Source organism: Oncorhynchus mykiss, chromosome 27 (genome assembly GCF_057628025.1).
Source record: "Oncorhynchus mykiss isolate SJ-2025 chromosome 27, ASM5762802v1, whole genome shotgun sequence".
Taxonomy (NCBI): Eukaryota; Metazoa; Chordata; class Actinopteri; order Salmoniformes; family Salmonidae; genus Oncorhynchus; species Oncorhynchus mykiss.
Window position 1 is genome coordinate 5,378,636 of NC_143048.1, and position 15,907 is coordinate 5,394,542.

The 15,907-nt window shown below is 42.9% G+C and overlaps 2 protein-coding genes across 2 annotated transcripts in view; both read left to right on the forward strand.

Moving 5' to 3' along the window:
- The window catches only part of ttc12 (tetratricopeptide repeat domain 12), a 36,891-nt gene extending 34,638 nt beyond the window's left edge, over positions 1–2,253 (forward strand). Inside the window, exon 21 of the mRNA XM_021587315.3 lies at positions 325–2,253. Coding sequence (XP_021442990.3) covers positions 325–394 — 70 coding nt within the window. The 3' untranslated portion in view covers positions 395–2,253. The remainder of the gene's footprint in view (positions 1–324) is intronic.
- Positions 2,254–2,510: 257 nt separating this feature from the next.
- LOC149971204 (uncharacterized) lies at positions 2,511–10,136 on the forward strand. Its single transcript, XM_090223445.1, has 5 exons — positions 2,511–7,005; positions 7,244–7,477; positions 8,451–8,607; positions 9,488–9,614; positions 9,829–10,136. Exons 1-5 carry the CDS (start codon positions 3,275–3,277, stop codon positions 10,011–10,013), a joined length of 4,434 nt encoding a protein of 1,477 aa, XP_090079571.1. The 5' UTR covers positions 2,511–3,274; the 3' UTR covers positions 10,014–10,136.
- The last annotated feature ends 5,771 nt before the right edge of the window (positions 10,137–15,907 follow it).

Consider the following 15,907-nt stretch of genomic DNA (forward strand, 5'->3'; position numbering starts at 1 on the left):
TCCTCCTACTAAACTCTGTGGTGCAGTAGACAGCAGCATTCAGCAAGTTGTTTCTACCCTGCTGATGCGGATGTAACTGTTGTCTCAACTGATGTGCGATGGCAGAAACACGTTTAACCTCGAAGTGCTCTAAGTTTAATCTCGAAGTGGCAGAATACCCTATACATTAAAGGAGTATGCTCTGTGTCTCTACTCCTCTTTTGACTTCCCACGACAACATCCAATTCAGGGGAGAGAAAAGAATAGAATAGGTTCACCCACAGGTCAACTTAGAGGGACATCATTATGTTTGCTTACATGATTCTTGTCTGTTTTTGTTTCTAGGCATATGGCAAAACTCAGAGAACTTCACGGATTGGAGATACTCCACTCCTGTATGAAGCTGATCACATGAGTCTCTCCAACCGACCCCAAAAAAAACTCCCAGTCTTTTTATATCCCTTCCTTGTGCGTGAAAACAAAGTTCACATATGCCATTTGGAAATGACACCTTTCATTCAGCATATCACGCTTAACATATCCCGAGGCAGACATTTTTTTAAGTAGCTGTTTCTTAAGTCTTTTTTTTTTTATTGTAGCACGGTTTTATATTCCCAAGTACCCCCCTGTGTTCTGTTGTGTATTATGACAGGTTGCCCAAGGACAATGTAGCTCAGCCTCACACAGGGTTTTTAATTTTCTGTTATGAAACACTAACTAGTACATTTAAAAGTTCCTCCCTACCAGCTGGCATAATATTTAATATGTAAAGTTTAACTTCAAACAGCGTTTAAGATGTTCCGATAGCTAAGCAGAGTGCACGCAAAAAGTCATTCTTTTTAATTGGATTTAGTTGTTCTTTGCATTTTGTACACAAACAAGGTCATAAACATTAGCAAAGTGTTCAGTTACGCCAAGTTGGCTCGTTCACCCTCTGAATGGCACACATACTGTACACAATCCATGTCTCAATTGTCTCCAGGCTTAAAAATCCTACTTGAACATGTCTCCTCCCCTTCACCTACACTGATTGAAGTGGATTGAACAGGTGCCATCAATAAGGGATCATAGCTTTCACCTGGATTCACCTGCTCAGTCTGTCTTGGAAATAGCAGGTGTTCCTAATGTTTTGTACAGTCAGTGAACATCACTCAGCCATTTCCTAACATACAGTGGGGTTCAAAATTATTGGCACCCTTGATAAAGAGGAGCAAAAAATACTTTATAAAATAAATAATACAAATACTGAGCTATTTTGTATTCTCAATTTAAACACATATTGAGAATATTATTTTATACAAATACAATTGCTCAGAGAAAGATTTTGTTTAACATGTCATATTTGTATTCTCAAACAGATAGGGGAGAACATTGTCACCGCTAAGTTTAGTATTTAGTCATTTTTATTATAAATTGAGAATAGAATATGCTTCTAAACATTATTGTGGATGCTACCATGATAACGGATAATATTGAATGAATTGTGAGTAATGACGAGTGAGAAAGTTACAGAGGCACAAACATCATACACGCAAGTCATGCTAACCTCTCACCATTACCAATAATAGGGAGGTTAGCATGTCTTGGCCGTATTCATTTAGTGTCTCTGTAACTTTATCACTCATCAATGCCACAATACATTATTTACCATTCATTTCTATTGGGCACAAAATAATCTGAAACACAACCAAAACAAACTGCAAATGCATCCAACAAGTTTGTAGTCACAAGCGTGATGTAGTCATTGCGTGCTAGGAATACCCGACCGAGTACTAAACTTTTAACTACTTTGACAACAGGGGTGCCAATTATTTTGACCCTTATGCTTTTGAGAGAAAAAATATTACTTGTTAAACAAACTGTCTTTATCTGAGCAATTGTATTCGTGTAAAATAAAATAATTTTCCTAAATGTTTTGCTCATCTTTGTCAAGGGTGCCTATCTTTTTGGAGGTGACTGTATATTAATCATGTGTGGAAATGGCTGAAATGCTCACATTTGACATTGATTTTAAAGAGCATTATCATACTGGATGTGTTTGGGGAAAATGGATTAGGATGATAGCGTATATTCCTGTGGTTTAGGGCTGTTCATGTGATTATAAACCCTGGCACTGGGTAAACAGCTTGAGGATATATATTCTATCTATGGCATGGAGGACCCCCTGCTCTAAATAGATCATTACACTGCATGCTTGTTAACAGCTTTGCATCACTGCCAATCATGTAAAGATTACAACCATGAGTTTAATTAAAAGGGCAATGTGTGTGTGTGTCTGGTTGTGTGTGTGTGTGTGTCTCGCTCTCTCTTTAATAATGCCATCTTAGAAATGGAGCAACAGTAGGGAAAAGGATCCCTATTAACATATCAGCCCCACGATGACTGAAAAGAGAGGAGACCTGGAGCTTGTTTACAGTACATGTCACCGAAATCTAATCCATGTATCAAAATGAAATGAGCCGAGGACAAAGCTCTCCGTATGTGATCACACTGGCTGTATATCTACAAAACTACAGCTCCCACCTGTGTTGGATTAATAGCAAGCAGGGTTTGCAAGCAACACTTTTATTTCGAAGAATATTCACCTGTTCTGGTATAAACAGGATGAGCAGTCATTTCTATTTAATGCTATTTGTTTTCATTCTCACAGGTACGTATTTGCTTTTTTGTGTGCCTTTATATGATATATGTATGATTGATGATATGTTGGTGGGCTCCTTGCTGCTTGCTGCTTGTGGTTTTCCCTGCAAGGCAATGATGTTAAGCAAAAGATATTGGTTAATAGTTCATGGTAATGGCTAAAGAGTGATTTTCACTGCAGCTTTTGTTCTGAGGCTACTAATAGGTTAACAGTAGACTAGTGTCCTTATTGGCAGATGAATCATGATATTGTCTCTGTTAAGGCTGGAATAATTGCTAGTTAATTGCTACAGTATACAACACATTCGGGAATTAGAGTGCATTCCAAATGAGTTTCTTATTAAAAACGTGACATAGTAATGAATATTGATCTGTTTGGGTCGACTTAATGAACCCAAGCTGGATATTTCGCCATGCATGATTAAACATTTCTGCATTATGTTGATTGATATTAACCATCTTCATAGGAAATGATTTCCAATTCGTGACATCCAAAAGACGATTGACTCAGATTTATCTCCTTGTAGTGCAAGCTGAAAATGGAGACCTGCAAGGTTATCCCTATCCGTCACCGCCAGCAGCAGCAGAAGTTCCAGTCTCAATAGAGTCTGTGTCTAAAGAGCACAACAACAAAGGTCATGGTGGAGCAGTAACAATGCCCACAGAGAATAGCCACCTCCAGACTGTGGCTGTAAGTGCATCCCCGGGGACAGATTTGTTCCATACGCCACATGAAAGGCACAATTTCACGAACGCCACAACTGCTGAAGATGCAATTGCTGCTTCATCAACTGGAGGCTTTGTTTGGAAAGAGGGCTCCGATTTACCTATGCCAGCTGAGGCCACTGAAGCAAATCTCACATTGATCTCTAATTATGAAGCTGGATTTGAATCGATGAAGAATGGCACCGTGATGCCTGTGGCTCATTTGTCCAAAGGCGTGGAGGAAGAGAAAGAGAAAGCATCAGAATTGCCGCTTCACTCTCTACTTGTTAACAGGAATCCAAGAATCGCTGAGTCTATCACTGTTATGTCCACACGACGGAGGCTGGGAGTACCTATGGTGACTGCCACTCGTCCTCACATAATTGATAACTGGGCCAGGTCAAATGACAATGAGGAAAAACGAGGCCAAGACGCAGATGAAAATGGGATTTTGGAATTGGAAAGAAACAAGTATCCATTGAGTGAGTCAGAATCCATCTTGCATGACAGAAAGGAAGTTTCTTTGACTACGGAGCGCGTGATGACAAACATGTGTTTGAATTGCCTGCAAGAAAAAAGGCCATCGTCAACAGAAAAAATGGCTGTTCTGTCTGCGTTTTTCGACCGAGGCAGCTCACTCAGTCTTGGAGGAAATGGAAATATGCTTACTGTAAACTCCAGTCACCACAAGGCCTCAATGCCGAGCTCATTTGAAGCGACAACAAAGAAACAAGAGGACAGAACAGTAGTATTTGATGGTGCCAAAACATCCAGAAAGAGCACATTTGATTTCTCTGTAAATCTTTTGGATGGGCTAGATTACGAGCTCATACCACCCCTTTCCTCATTAAACTCTGAAATGAATCTCAGTAAAACCATGTTGAATGATTCATTTGCTAGTACATCTTTCTCAAACTCGGGAACGATTGAAGTCAAGGCAAACACAACCAGAACAGTGTTTCTTACTTCAAAGGTGGAAAATATGACAGTTTCCAGATTGAGTGATATTAGCAAATCTTTTGATAAAAGGTTGTTATCAACAACCAGCATGCCTTATCCTTCAACTTCAGAGATCTTTCACACTTTATTATTATCATTGAGAGATAAAGAAGAAAAGAGATCTGGGAAGACTGTGAATCTCAGAAACCAGTCAAAATTGGTTTCTCAAATCCAAGATAATTCATCTGTAAAACTACAAAACATATCCTCCAGTTTACTTCATAGTTTTCTTGGCAATCACACATTGGCGGGTGTTGACATTACAAATAAGGACACAGAGTTTAGTTTAGAAAATGGGGGAGGGGAAGAGCGGGAGCATGCTGTTGGGCAAGTTATGACAATTCCTCTCACCAATGCTCCATCTCCTTCTGTCCATGTTCTCTCTGACCAGAACATTGAAAACAGTGGGATTAATGACTCCAACAGTGGGGTTAATGACCCCATCAGTGGGGCTAATGACCCCAACAATGGATCAATGATAAGTGGTATGCTAGACTCGTTTAATTCTCTCTTTAGCCAAGCTCGTGAAATAATCACATCAAAAAGCCACACCACTGACCACATTGATGAATCAGCCTTGCCTATGAGAATGCCATCAATCGAAAGCCAAAGTGCAACAACATCCTTCCGCTCTACGAGGCAGACCACGGCAGCTGTCAAAGTTCCTCCTGCCTCTCAGGCTCTGACAGGGAGTGCGAAATCTTTGATGTCTGTGTTGAGTACCACTGGCCACCTGCCAGCACAGCCCAGTGTTCTGTTCAAAGAGCAGCAGCCTATGAGCCTCCTGCCAGAAGTCCCTAACATGCAACGTGCATCTGTAACTATGATGAGAACATTGTCCAAAAAGCCATATTCTAAGAGTGCCGACAATGCAAACGATATCGATAAACGGACTGCGCCTCCAGTTGTTTTGTCACAGACAGTGAAGCCAAGTGCTAAAGTAAATGCTCAGTTGCCCAGAACAACAGAGAAAGGACTCACGTTTTCCGCAAAGCGTATTTCTGAAACCACAAGTAAGTTAGACATTTATGTGTCCGCCATGATGACGACAACAACACACGTCGATGTGAAAAGGTCAACCGAACAAAGACTTGCCGTAGGTCGCGGTGACATCAAGTCGAGTGGTGACACCTTTCGAATCTCTGCAGACAGTGCTGGGAACCTTGAACCACCTAAAGAATTGAAAAATGTGAACATACCAAAGCTGAAAAACAACAGAGGACAGGAGTCTGACTTCTCTCAGCCTCAAGGTTCTCTTGAGGAGGTGACAGAAATGACAATGGACAAGAGCAGCACTGTTCACCATGGGATAATGAAAACCACAGAAAGGCTGGCTGGAGAGGAAAAACACACTTCTCCAAACACGTCTCCCTCCCATCTTTTAATGAAACTGTTGGGAGAAACGGCAAGAGACATTCATCGGGCTGAAAATCTCTCTGAATCGCTGGAAGAAGAAAATAAGTCATTCTCCAGCCAAGCGCCAAGTCATAAAATGCCAGTGCAGACTGTGATAACCCCAAGCCAGACACTATCCCGAATGGTATCTTTTAATAAGAAGCCACATATTGTGTCTAAACCACAGCAATTCTCTACCCATAGGGTCACGCTTACAAAATATGCCGATGCGTCGACAAAACATAAGCAAAGCAATCAGCAAAGGCACTCAACAAAAGGTAAAAAACAAGTATCTATGACGACTTCCTCGCGGAGCACAGGCCCTCCAAATCAAATCAGAAATGTGAATGGAACATTTGACGTCTCTCCAGAGAGTGTGAAATCAACGTTTTCTACACCTGACAGTGTTGGAAATCTGTTTTCACTTACCGCTGCAAAATCGTTAATCCCAGTTGGGCAGTCAACTATTCCGCCTAATATTGCAGTAAAGACATCTGCTTCCCACACATCAGTAATTCAACATGTTTCAGCTCAAAAGCATCACATAAGCATTTCGACATCAACAACATCAGGAAACTCAGTCTCTCAGTCCATAACTGTTGGAAAACATCTACAGCGTGTAGGACCGGCGACACCTCTCTTTGACATTGTTAAAGAGGACGTCATGACCTCTGACATCACTGAGGCATTAAAGGGGAGCCACCTTGTTCCCCTCTTACCGCCTCGTCCGTATAATGACACATCGACTAGTCCACCCACCGACAATTACTCGCCCACAGGGCCACTTACCGCCAGCCTGGCTTTGCATCATCGCCAAGGGCAATCTTCTACTGAGATAATGCCTTTCGGCGCTCCATCTCAAAGCCAATGGGACTCGTTTACAGATTCGGAGGAGAAAGAGGAACGGCATTCAAATACCTCAAATGCTTCTGCCGATAACGAGCAAATAAGCCCTTCAGAGGCTCCAATAGTGCATGAAGTGAAAAGTGAGCATTCTGGGTTTAGCACAGGGACGGTGCCGTTCGCTGCCGATAGTTCAGCTGCCACCAGCCACATTAACTTAACTCAATCACGACCTGATGAGACCATGGGATTGAGGGTCAAGGAACCCGCCCTGCCACGTGCACTACTGCAACAGACCACTAATGGGGTCGGGAATGACCATGCTTTGTCTGGAGTAAGTCCAGCGCATGAGTCTGGTAGAAAGATCCTGGGGTCTGGGAGTGGGTCAGATCCATTGGCCTTGCACCAGAGAATTGGGTTATCATCCCCTGATCTCCTCACTGGGTAATTATCACAGGATATTTCATTTAATTAACAAAATAATGTATTATGATATTAAAAAGTGCATTCTAATATTAACATTCAACATTAGTTAGTCAAGTTATTTGAATTGAATTGGATAGGCTAACTTAACTATACCTATGCGACTACACAGTAATATCAATCTTTTTTTAAACATGTATTTGCATCACAAGTGCTTTTTTAAATCATCGGTTTCATGTTTGTTCTAATCTGTTTTCAGATTAGCGGTCATTTCCGACGATATTTGTGCCACTGGAAACTACACGGCCGAGATGAACTTGAACCTGGAACGCGACGTTCTGCCCGGAGACTTGGTCCCGGCTCTGGGGATTCTCCAGGTGGTCATCAACCTGAAAACCAACAACAGCCAGGTGATCCTAGAGATAAAGTCCTGCTGTCTCTCGCCCACTGTTCAGCTTGATGACATCAACATAACCTGTTATGTGTTTTCCAGGTAGGTGTTCATATTGTTGTGTTTCATTTACGGAATATCTCCAGCAGCCCGACTACCAACAGCTCCAGAATAGGACTAACCTGTCAATGCTGACTAACATTCCAATCAAGTCAAATAATGTCCTGGAATCAAATCAATCCCGCTTGATCCAGGTTAGCGGGCATGTGTTGAATGTTGGAATATTTTTGTTCGCCGTATATAGACGGCACCGCCCAAGGCTTGCTTGCTGATGGTCTTATCGCCGTTAATTAAGCAGCATTTCTGGGATGGATGGCAAATGAAACATTTAGAGAGCGCAGAGCGGAAAAAAACAGAAAAAAAACTCATGTCTACCAACAGTAAATAAACTCTTTAGCTGTGGACCACCACCACTGCCTATATCTGAACAGGGACGTTTTATTTACTTGGAAAATTGTTGACAAGGAAGAGGGGTGTCTTTTTAATCCCCCAGTTAGGATGGGGATTGAAGGACAGCGAAACATGTCTCCTTACGGTCAGGTTTGCTCCCAGACCAATCTGAACTCCGCTTATGTCGGCTGAGTAGCCTATCATTTCCAAAGATCCATCTTTTAAGTCTGATAAATCCCTGAATTAGTGCTGAATATGCTTTTATCAAATGACTTGTCTTAAGATCATATCGCATAAACACATCCTCATAATAGTTTTAGGAGAGGGGGCATTTATGCAGACTCATAACCTCAAATGGCAAGGCCTTCATGATCAATATGAACAGGAAGTCAATGATAACCAACTCCATTGTTCCACTCTTCTTTACTTTGTGTTGACTTGCGGTTGTCGGAAACATTTGGGACCTTTGCTATTTGAATTACACTCACTATCAAATTCACTTCAAAACAAAGTTCGTTGTCGTTCCTATCACATGTCCTGTGAACGTTTTTATGCTTCTGTCGACCGATACTCAACCCTCCCTCTCAGTCCCACAGTTGTTGTGATTTGTTGTGTGAACTTCCAGGTTACCGCTGAACCCGCGAGGAATCAGGCTGTTACCCAGCATCCTGTCAAAGCGCGCCAGCTTCACCATCAGTCTCTTCCAGATGATTAATTACTCCATGGCATACCTACACTGCGATCTGAGCATCTGCCTCAGGAACCATACCGAGTGTGAGAGGGTGAGACTGGGATGCTAGTAGTAAGGGCGAGGCAATTTTATCGCGTGCACCGATCAGTTAAGGAAGAGGTGGGGAGTATGGGATGTAGGAGAGGGGAAGTTGTGTGGGTTAGACTACGGTTCGGGCACACAGGTCTGAATGCCACATTGTGGATGATGGGGAGACATGAAACAGGTCTGTGTGATGAGTGTTCAGTGGGGGAAATGGGGGAGCATGTGTTGATATTTTGTGAACTGTGTGACGTCGACAGGGAGAGATTGTGTGAAAGAGTTAGAGATCCTGGACAGGGTTGGGGCTTTGGGTGCTGTAGTGGGAGGAGGAAAGGGGAGGAGGTGGTGTCTAGGGCTCTATTTCACTTTTCTTAGAGCCATTGGAGGAAACAAGGAGACTTACTGAGATACTGAGATGGAGATGCCCCCCCCCCATTGGAATAGCTGGAGATGGAACATTCTCATAAAGCTACATTTCTTTCAATTTCTATTGTTTAGCCTGTAGCCTAGCCTAGCGAGCCGCCTTCAAGCTGATAATAGGCCTTTTATGTGTTGTTTAGTATGTTGCCTAGCATATGACCTAGTGTGCTGCCTTCAAGCTGATAATAGGCCTTTATGTGTTGTTTGAGGTATATAGCCTTGCATGTAGCCTTCAAACTAAAACCTCACTATTGTTAGAAGATTAATTATGTGCTGTATAAAATTATATATTTCCATTGACATTGATATCAAACAACAACAACAACAACTGAGGCAACATGTTTGAGGCATGTTAATAACAGAGGAGTGCACCTGGAAAGAGACCCGGAAACATCGGAATTACCGGTTATCTCCTCCAACTCATCGTTTTCCACACACACACGCCATGTTTTTCTCTGTTCTGACTGCAGCAGTGTCTTCAGCACAGAGACCTCTTCTCTGAAGAGGGTCCAGAGGCTATCACCAATCTGAGGAACCGCATATCCTTTGGTCCCATGTTGAAAGGAGCAGAGAATTCTTCTCTCCCGGGGGAGATGGGTAATTATTAGCACGACTAAGTAATCAAATGTGACCAGTCTTGATAATACGCTCAAAAGATCCTTATCAGAGAGGAAATTAGTGCCTGCTGTGTGTAGACTGTTGTGCATCACAAATGGCACCCTATTCCCTATGGGCCCTGATCAAAAGTAGTGCACTGTATAGGGAATAGGGTGCCATTTGTGACAACTTGTGTTACTTGTATGCATTTCAGATACAGCAGCTGAGATGGAGATTATGCTTGTCATCCTGGGGATGGTGGTGGGGTGTTCGCTGATGACGGGGACCCTGCTGCTTCTCTGGATGGCCTATAGACGGCGGAGGGCCGATTGGATGGTTTACTCAGAGTCCAGAGCGTGCTGCGGCTGCCTGCGTAGAGGAGACATGATCCTACCATAGCCAAGTAGGAGACAATGGTCAATCACGTCAGCCTGCAGACCAGACCAGACACTGACCAGAATCAATCCAATTCACTCCTATAATAAGTGATTCCCGGGCAGAGCTTCTGTGGTCCCAAATCTCACTCCCTTCACCGACGCAGTGAATGCCTTACCTTTACACTGTAGTAATATGACACAGAAACACATGTACAGAACAGATTACCTGATGGTCGATTATCTCGGTCAATTTTTTTGCATGGTAACAATTGCTAATTCACCAAACAACTGTGCACAGTGAAGATGAATTGACGATCAAGAGTGTTTTATGATCATGTGCATTTTAACACGATGTGCTTATTGTGTACACACCATATTATTATTTCTAGTCTATTGTACTAAGTCCTCTAACCCTGCCACTATCTGGAAGCAAATAGTTTGTTAAAAAAAAAGTTTATTATCCTCTCAATGATTCTCAAACATCATCTCAAGCATGAAGCATATTATCATACCAATTCTGGCCAATTGCTTTTAAAAACAATACAGATCACGGGCTACTTTCACTAAGACACAAATGACAGCGACAACTTATTAACAGCTCTGTCTGCACTACTTCATCATGCACCATATTACCTCAACTGCTACAACAGTTTGTTCCTGATTTGCCACAAGCTCAAATGATTAAACGACTTCCACAATGCTCAGATGGATGACTGGTCCTTTCATACACATGCATGAATAAATGCTAATGAATATCATTGTATGCAAAGCTCATATACGGTGTTCACTGTAGCATTGCCAACAGAACAGAATATGAAATGTGTTGGTTCGTAATTCATCACTTCTTAATTGTGTTTGGGAAAGTTAACAGAGTTGTGTCCCTCTGCACACCATGTAGATGAGATACAGGTACCCAACCAATTAGAGTGCAAAGGAGGAATAGCAGCCAGGGGCTTGTTTTAGTGATGGATTGAGGTTTGAGTGTCTATGGACACACCCCTCAGGTAGCCTCTTACGACTCTGCTCTCTGCGAGATTGGAATAATCAGTGGCAGATCCCATTGGTGGATCGTTCAGAAGGCAATCCCAATAGTATGTTAGCAAGCTGCGTTGTAGCCAAAATGTACTGATGTAGGATAGCCGGAGGCAAAGTCTGGTCAGAGGGAGGTCTGCCATGGATGCCCTGGTGACAGTTAGTACAGAGATAGCCAAGGTCCTGAAAATAAAAGGCGTGATGAATGTTGTGTATTTTGAAAAAGCTTACAATACCATGTGGAGGGACGGGTTGTTGATCAAGCTGAGTGCATTGGGCATTGGGGGACGTCTGTATAACTGGATCATGGACTTCCTGTTTGATCGGGTCATACGGTTGAGGGTGGGGTCAGAATTGTCAATGTGGTTTGAAGTGGACAATGGTACTCCTCAGGGAAGTGTGGTTAGTCCGGTGTTGTTCACCCTGATGATAGATTACATATTTAAGGAGGTGGTACAGGGTGTGGCCTTGTATGCTGATTTAAAAAATATATATATATTTCACCTTTATTTAACCAGGTAGGCAAGTTGAGAACAAGTTCTCATTTACAATTGCGACCTGGCCAAGATAAAGCAAAGCAGTTCGACACATACAACAACACAGAGTTACACATGGAGTAAAACAAACATATAATCAATAATACAGTAGAAAAATAAGTCTATATACAATGTTAGCAAATGAGGTGAGATGAGAGAGGTAAAGGCAAAAAAAAGTCCATGGTGGCGAGGTAAATACAATATAGCAAGTAAAACACTGGAATGGTAGATTTGCAGTGGAAGAAAGTGCAGATAGAAATAATGGGGTGCAAAGGAGTAAAATAAATATATACAGTAGGGGGAGAGGTAGTTGTTTGGGCTAAATTATACTGTAGATGGGCTATATACAGGTGCAGTAATCTGTGAGCTGCTCTGACAGCTGGTGGTTAAAGCTAGTGAGGGAGATAAGTGTTTCCAGTTTCAGAGATTTTTTGTAGTTTGTTCCAGTCATTGGCAGCAGAGAACTGGAAGAAGAGGCGGCCAAAGGAATAATTGGTTTTGGGGGTGACCAGAGAGATATACCTGCTGGAGCACGTGCTACAGGTGGGTGCTGCTATGGTGACCAGCGAGCTGAGATAAGGGGGGACTTTACCTAGCAGGGTCTTGTAGATGACCTGGAGCCAGTGGGTTTGGCGACGAGTATGAAGCGAGGGCCAGCCAACGAGAGCGTACAGGTCGCAGTGGTGGGTAGTATATGGGGCTTTGGTGACTAAACGGATGGCATTGTGATAGACTGCATCCAATTTATTGAGTAGGGTGTTGGAGGCTATTTTGTATATTACATCGCCGAAGTCGAGGATCGGTAGGATGGTCAGTTTTACAAGGGTATGTTTGGCAGCATGAGTGAAGGATGCTTTGTTTCGAAATAGGAAGCCTAGATTTAACTTTGGATTGGAGATGTTTGATGTGAGTCTGGAAGGAGAGTTTACAGTCTAACCAAACACCTAGGTATTTGTAGTTATTCTAAGTCAGAACCGTCCAGAGTAGTGGTGCTGGAGGCAGGTGCAGGCAGCGATCGGTTGAAGAGCATGATTTTAGTTTTACTTGTATTTAAGAGCAATTGGAGGCCACGGAAGGAAAGATGTATGGCATTAAAGCTCGTCTGGAAGGTTGTTAACACAGTGTCCAAAGAAGGGCCGGAAGTATACAGAATGGTGTCGTCTGCGTAGAGGTGGATCAGAGACTCACCAGCAGCAAGAGCGACATCATTGATGTATACAGAGAAGAGAGTCGGTCCAATAATTGAACCCTGTGGCACATATGGAAGAGACTTGTTGAGTATATTAAAATTCATTGTAGGAAGGTACTGAACCTCATGAGGACAGTGGCAGGATTTGATAGGGGGTCAGATAGATAAACACGGCTGTGTATGTATCAGGCATTGATCAGGCAAAACGGTACTACAGCGCCTGGATAGGATACAGTCAAGGGCCCTGAGATTGGGGGGCAGGTAGCCTAGTGGTTAGAGCGTTCGACTAGTAACCGAAAGGTTGCAAGATCGAATTCCCGAGCTAACAAGGTAAAAATCTGTCATTCTGCCCCTGAACAAGGCAGTTAACCCACTGTTCCTAGGCTGTCATTGAAAATAAGAATTTGTTCTTAACTAGGCAAGTCAGTTAAATAAAGGTCAAATTAAAAATAATGTGTGTTGGTGCCTTCAGGATGACACCTGTTGAGGCATTTCAGGTGGATAGTGGGTAACTGCCACTGAGGATAAGGCAGGACAAACTTGCATTAGTGTACTGGATGAGATTTAAAGGGAATTCAGAAGGACATCCTGAGGTCACGGTAACTGGGGAATGCGGGGAGTGGGTAAGAAGAGGGTGTACAGATGGACAATTGGGCAGAAAGTGGTAGAATATGGACTCGGGGAGAGCGAGATAGAGCCAGCAATTGGAAATGTTCCTCCGTGGCTGTTTCTGAAACCAAGTGTAGATGTGGATATTATTGAGGGTAGGAGAGAATGGGGTGAGACGGTGTGTGTGTGTGGAGAAATATACAGTATAGATGAATTGGTTTTATTTTTTTTTTAAGGATATATACAGATGGTTCAAAGGATTCAGGGGGCATGGGTGTACATCCAAGATTTTAATGTTAGAGTATGTAAGTGGTTAACTGATTATGTGTCAGTGCATGTTGATATGTTTGAGAGGCATGGAGGAGGTGAAACCACTCAAGAGTGGAGATCTGTTCTGATAAGGCTGCAGTGTTGAGTGGTGTGGAGACGGGCAGGTCGGATAGGGGAGACTTGTTTGTGGAGATCATGCTGTTAATGGGATTGGAGAGGATGGGTGTGGTAGTAAGCTTTTGATGGGTTCCTGCCCATGTGGCTATGGAGGGTAATCAGAAGGCTGATGTGGTGGATAAGTGTGCGGTGAGGAGAGAGGGGGTAGATATTCAGGTCACGTTGGGCCGCAGGGAAGTTAAGTCCTTGATCCGGGCAAAACGGCTCAATCTTTGGCAAAGGGAGTGGGATGCTAGTAGTAGTTTATCCTGTGCATCGGTCAGTTAAGGAAGAGGTGGGGAGTATGAGATGTAAGAGAGAGGAAGTTGTGTGGGTTAGACTACGGTTCGGGCACACAGGTCTGAATGTCACGTTGTGGATGATAGGGACACATGAAACAGGTCTGTGTGATGTGTGTTTCGTGGGGGAAATGGGGGAGCATGTGTTGATATTTTGTGAACTGTATGACGTAGACCGGGAGAAATTGTGAGAAAGGGTTAGAGAGGCTGGACAGGGTTGGGGTTTGGGTGGTGTAGTGGGGGGAGGAAATGGGAAGGAGGTGGTGTCTATTTCACTTTCTTAGAAGAACAGGACAAATGAAGAGAATTTAATGTAGGTAGGCCGTGACTGGCCTCACACTCCAGTACAGTAGGTGGCAGTGTATGCACCTTAAAAGTTGGATGCAAATGTAATCTCTCCTCCTTCAGTCGTCTTTTTCTTCTTCTGTGGACTTTATATGGCGGTTGGCAACCAACTTTAAGATGTATTACCACCACCAACTGGACTGGAGTGTAGACCTCAGTTCATCTTTCAATCACCCAGGTGGGTATATGAGCCTAAAAACCAATGAGGAGATGCGAGAGGCGGGACTTGTAATGCGTGAAGTTTCAGAAATAGAATCAAGTTCTATTTTAGTGCCTGGCTATGCAGACACTCATTGACGTGCGCCAACAGTTTAGATGAAATTATTGAATCTTTTTTTATATATATATATATTTTTCTAGCAACACTCGCGCACGCAACACTGGCGGTGTGGTCAGCATATAGCGTTAACGAGCTAGCGTTGCTAACTGAGATGTTTTATAACAAAAAGGCTGAGGTGACTCACATTTGGCGTACTGTAGTTGACAATTTGAGCTAAATGTGTGTCTCAAGTAACCTGGGGAATCTATATAAGGCTGGAGAGTTCATTTGTGGAGTATTGGCAAAATGTACTATTTAAAAAATATATATAAGAGTTTGGACTTGGGACTTTTATTACCTACCAATTGACAAAAAAGTCCCGGAGGTAGCAGTATCCCAAAGAAAAGATATTTGTTTTCTCGTTGAGTTGTTTAATGACAGGCCTATCACTCTTCATTATTTTTTTCTATTAATAAAGATGGATCACATTGTATCTGTCTCTCATGCACACACCCCTTTCAAATTAACAGCTGCCATGATCCATAGCATCCCGTTGCGAGACAAAGTACTCAGCCAGAATTGCATAAAGCGTCACTATGATGTGTTTACGCTCTCTCCCTGGACAGGCAAAGATGTCTATAAATGAAAAGCAGCCAATAGGCAGACGTCGCCTTTGAGATACAGTAGCTCAGTGTGTAAAACACAGATCGCACACACACATGCACAGCGCATGCATGAACACACACGCACAAAGGGAGACCGGCGCAGACAGCCTGGAGGGAGAAGATGCTGAGCAGATTTAGGAGAATTGTGGGGAAATTGTGTTGAAGAGGATTTGTTTAATAATTTAAAAAAACTCCTTAATGGCGTCTTGTAATTGAAAGGGTGCGCAGCTGGATTCATAAAAGGAGAAATAGTCTCAGGATCCCAACCTCCAGGCATTTTGAGACACATGAGCCCAAGTCCAAATGAATCAAGGAACCGTTAATACGAAAGCTCCTCAAAACTGCACTGCGGGGAATTAGACGGATGCAAAAGAGAGACGGAAGGGAGGACGAAAACAATCTGAGTGTGGCGGAGATTTGGAATGTGCTTTCAGTAGTTCTGAAATATCCTGAAGCTGAACATATGATCATTTTGTTTTGTTAACGTGTGAATTATAAAAACAGCAGGAGGTCATGGTGCACAGTACCACAATGTATAGGCCTTCGAAGCAAACCT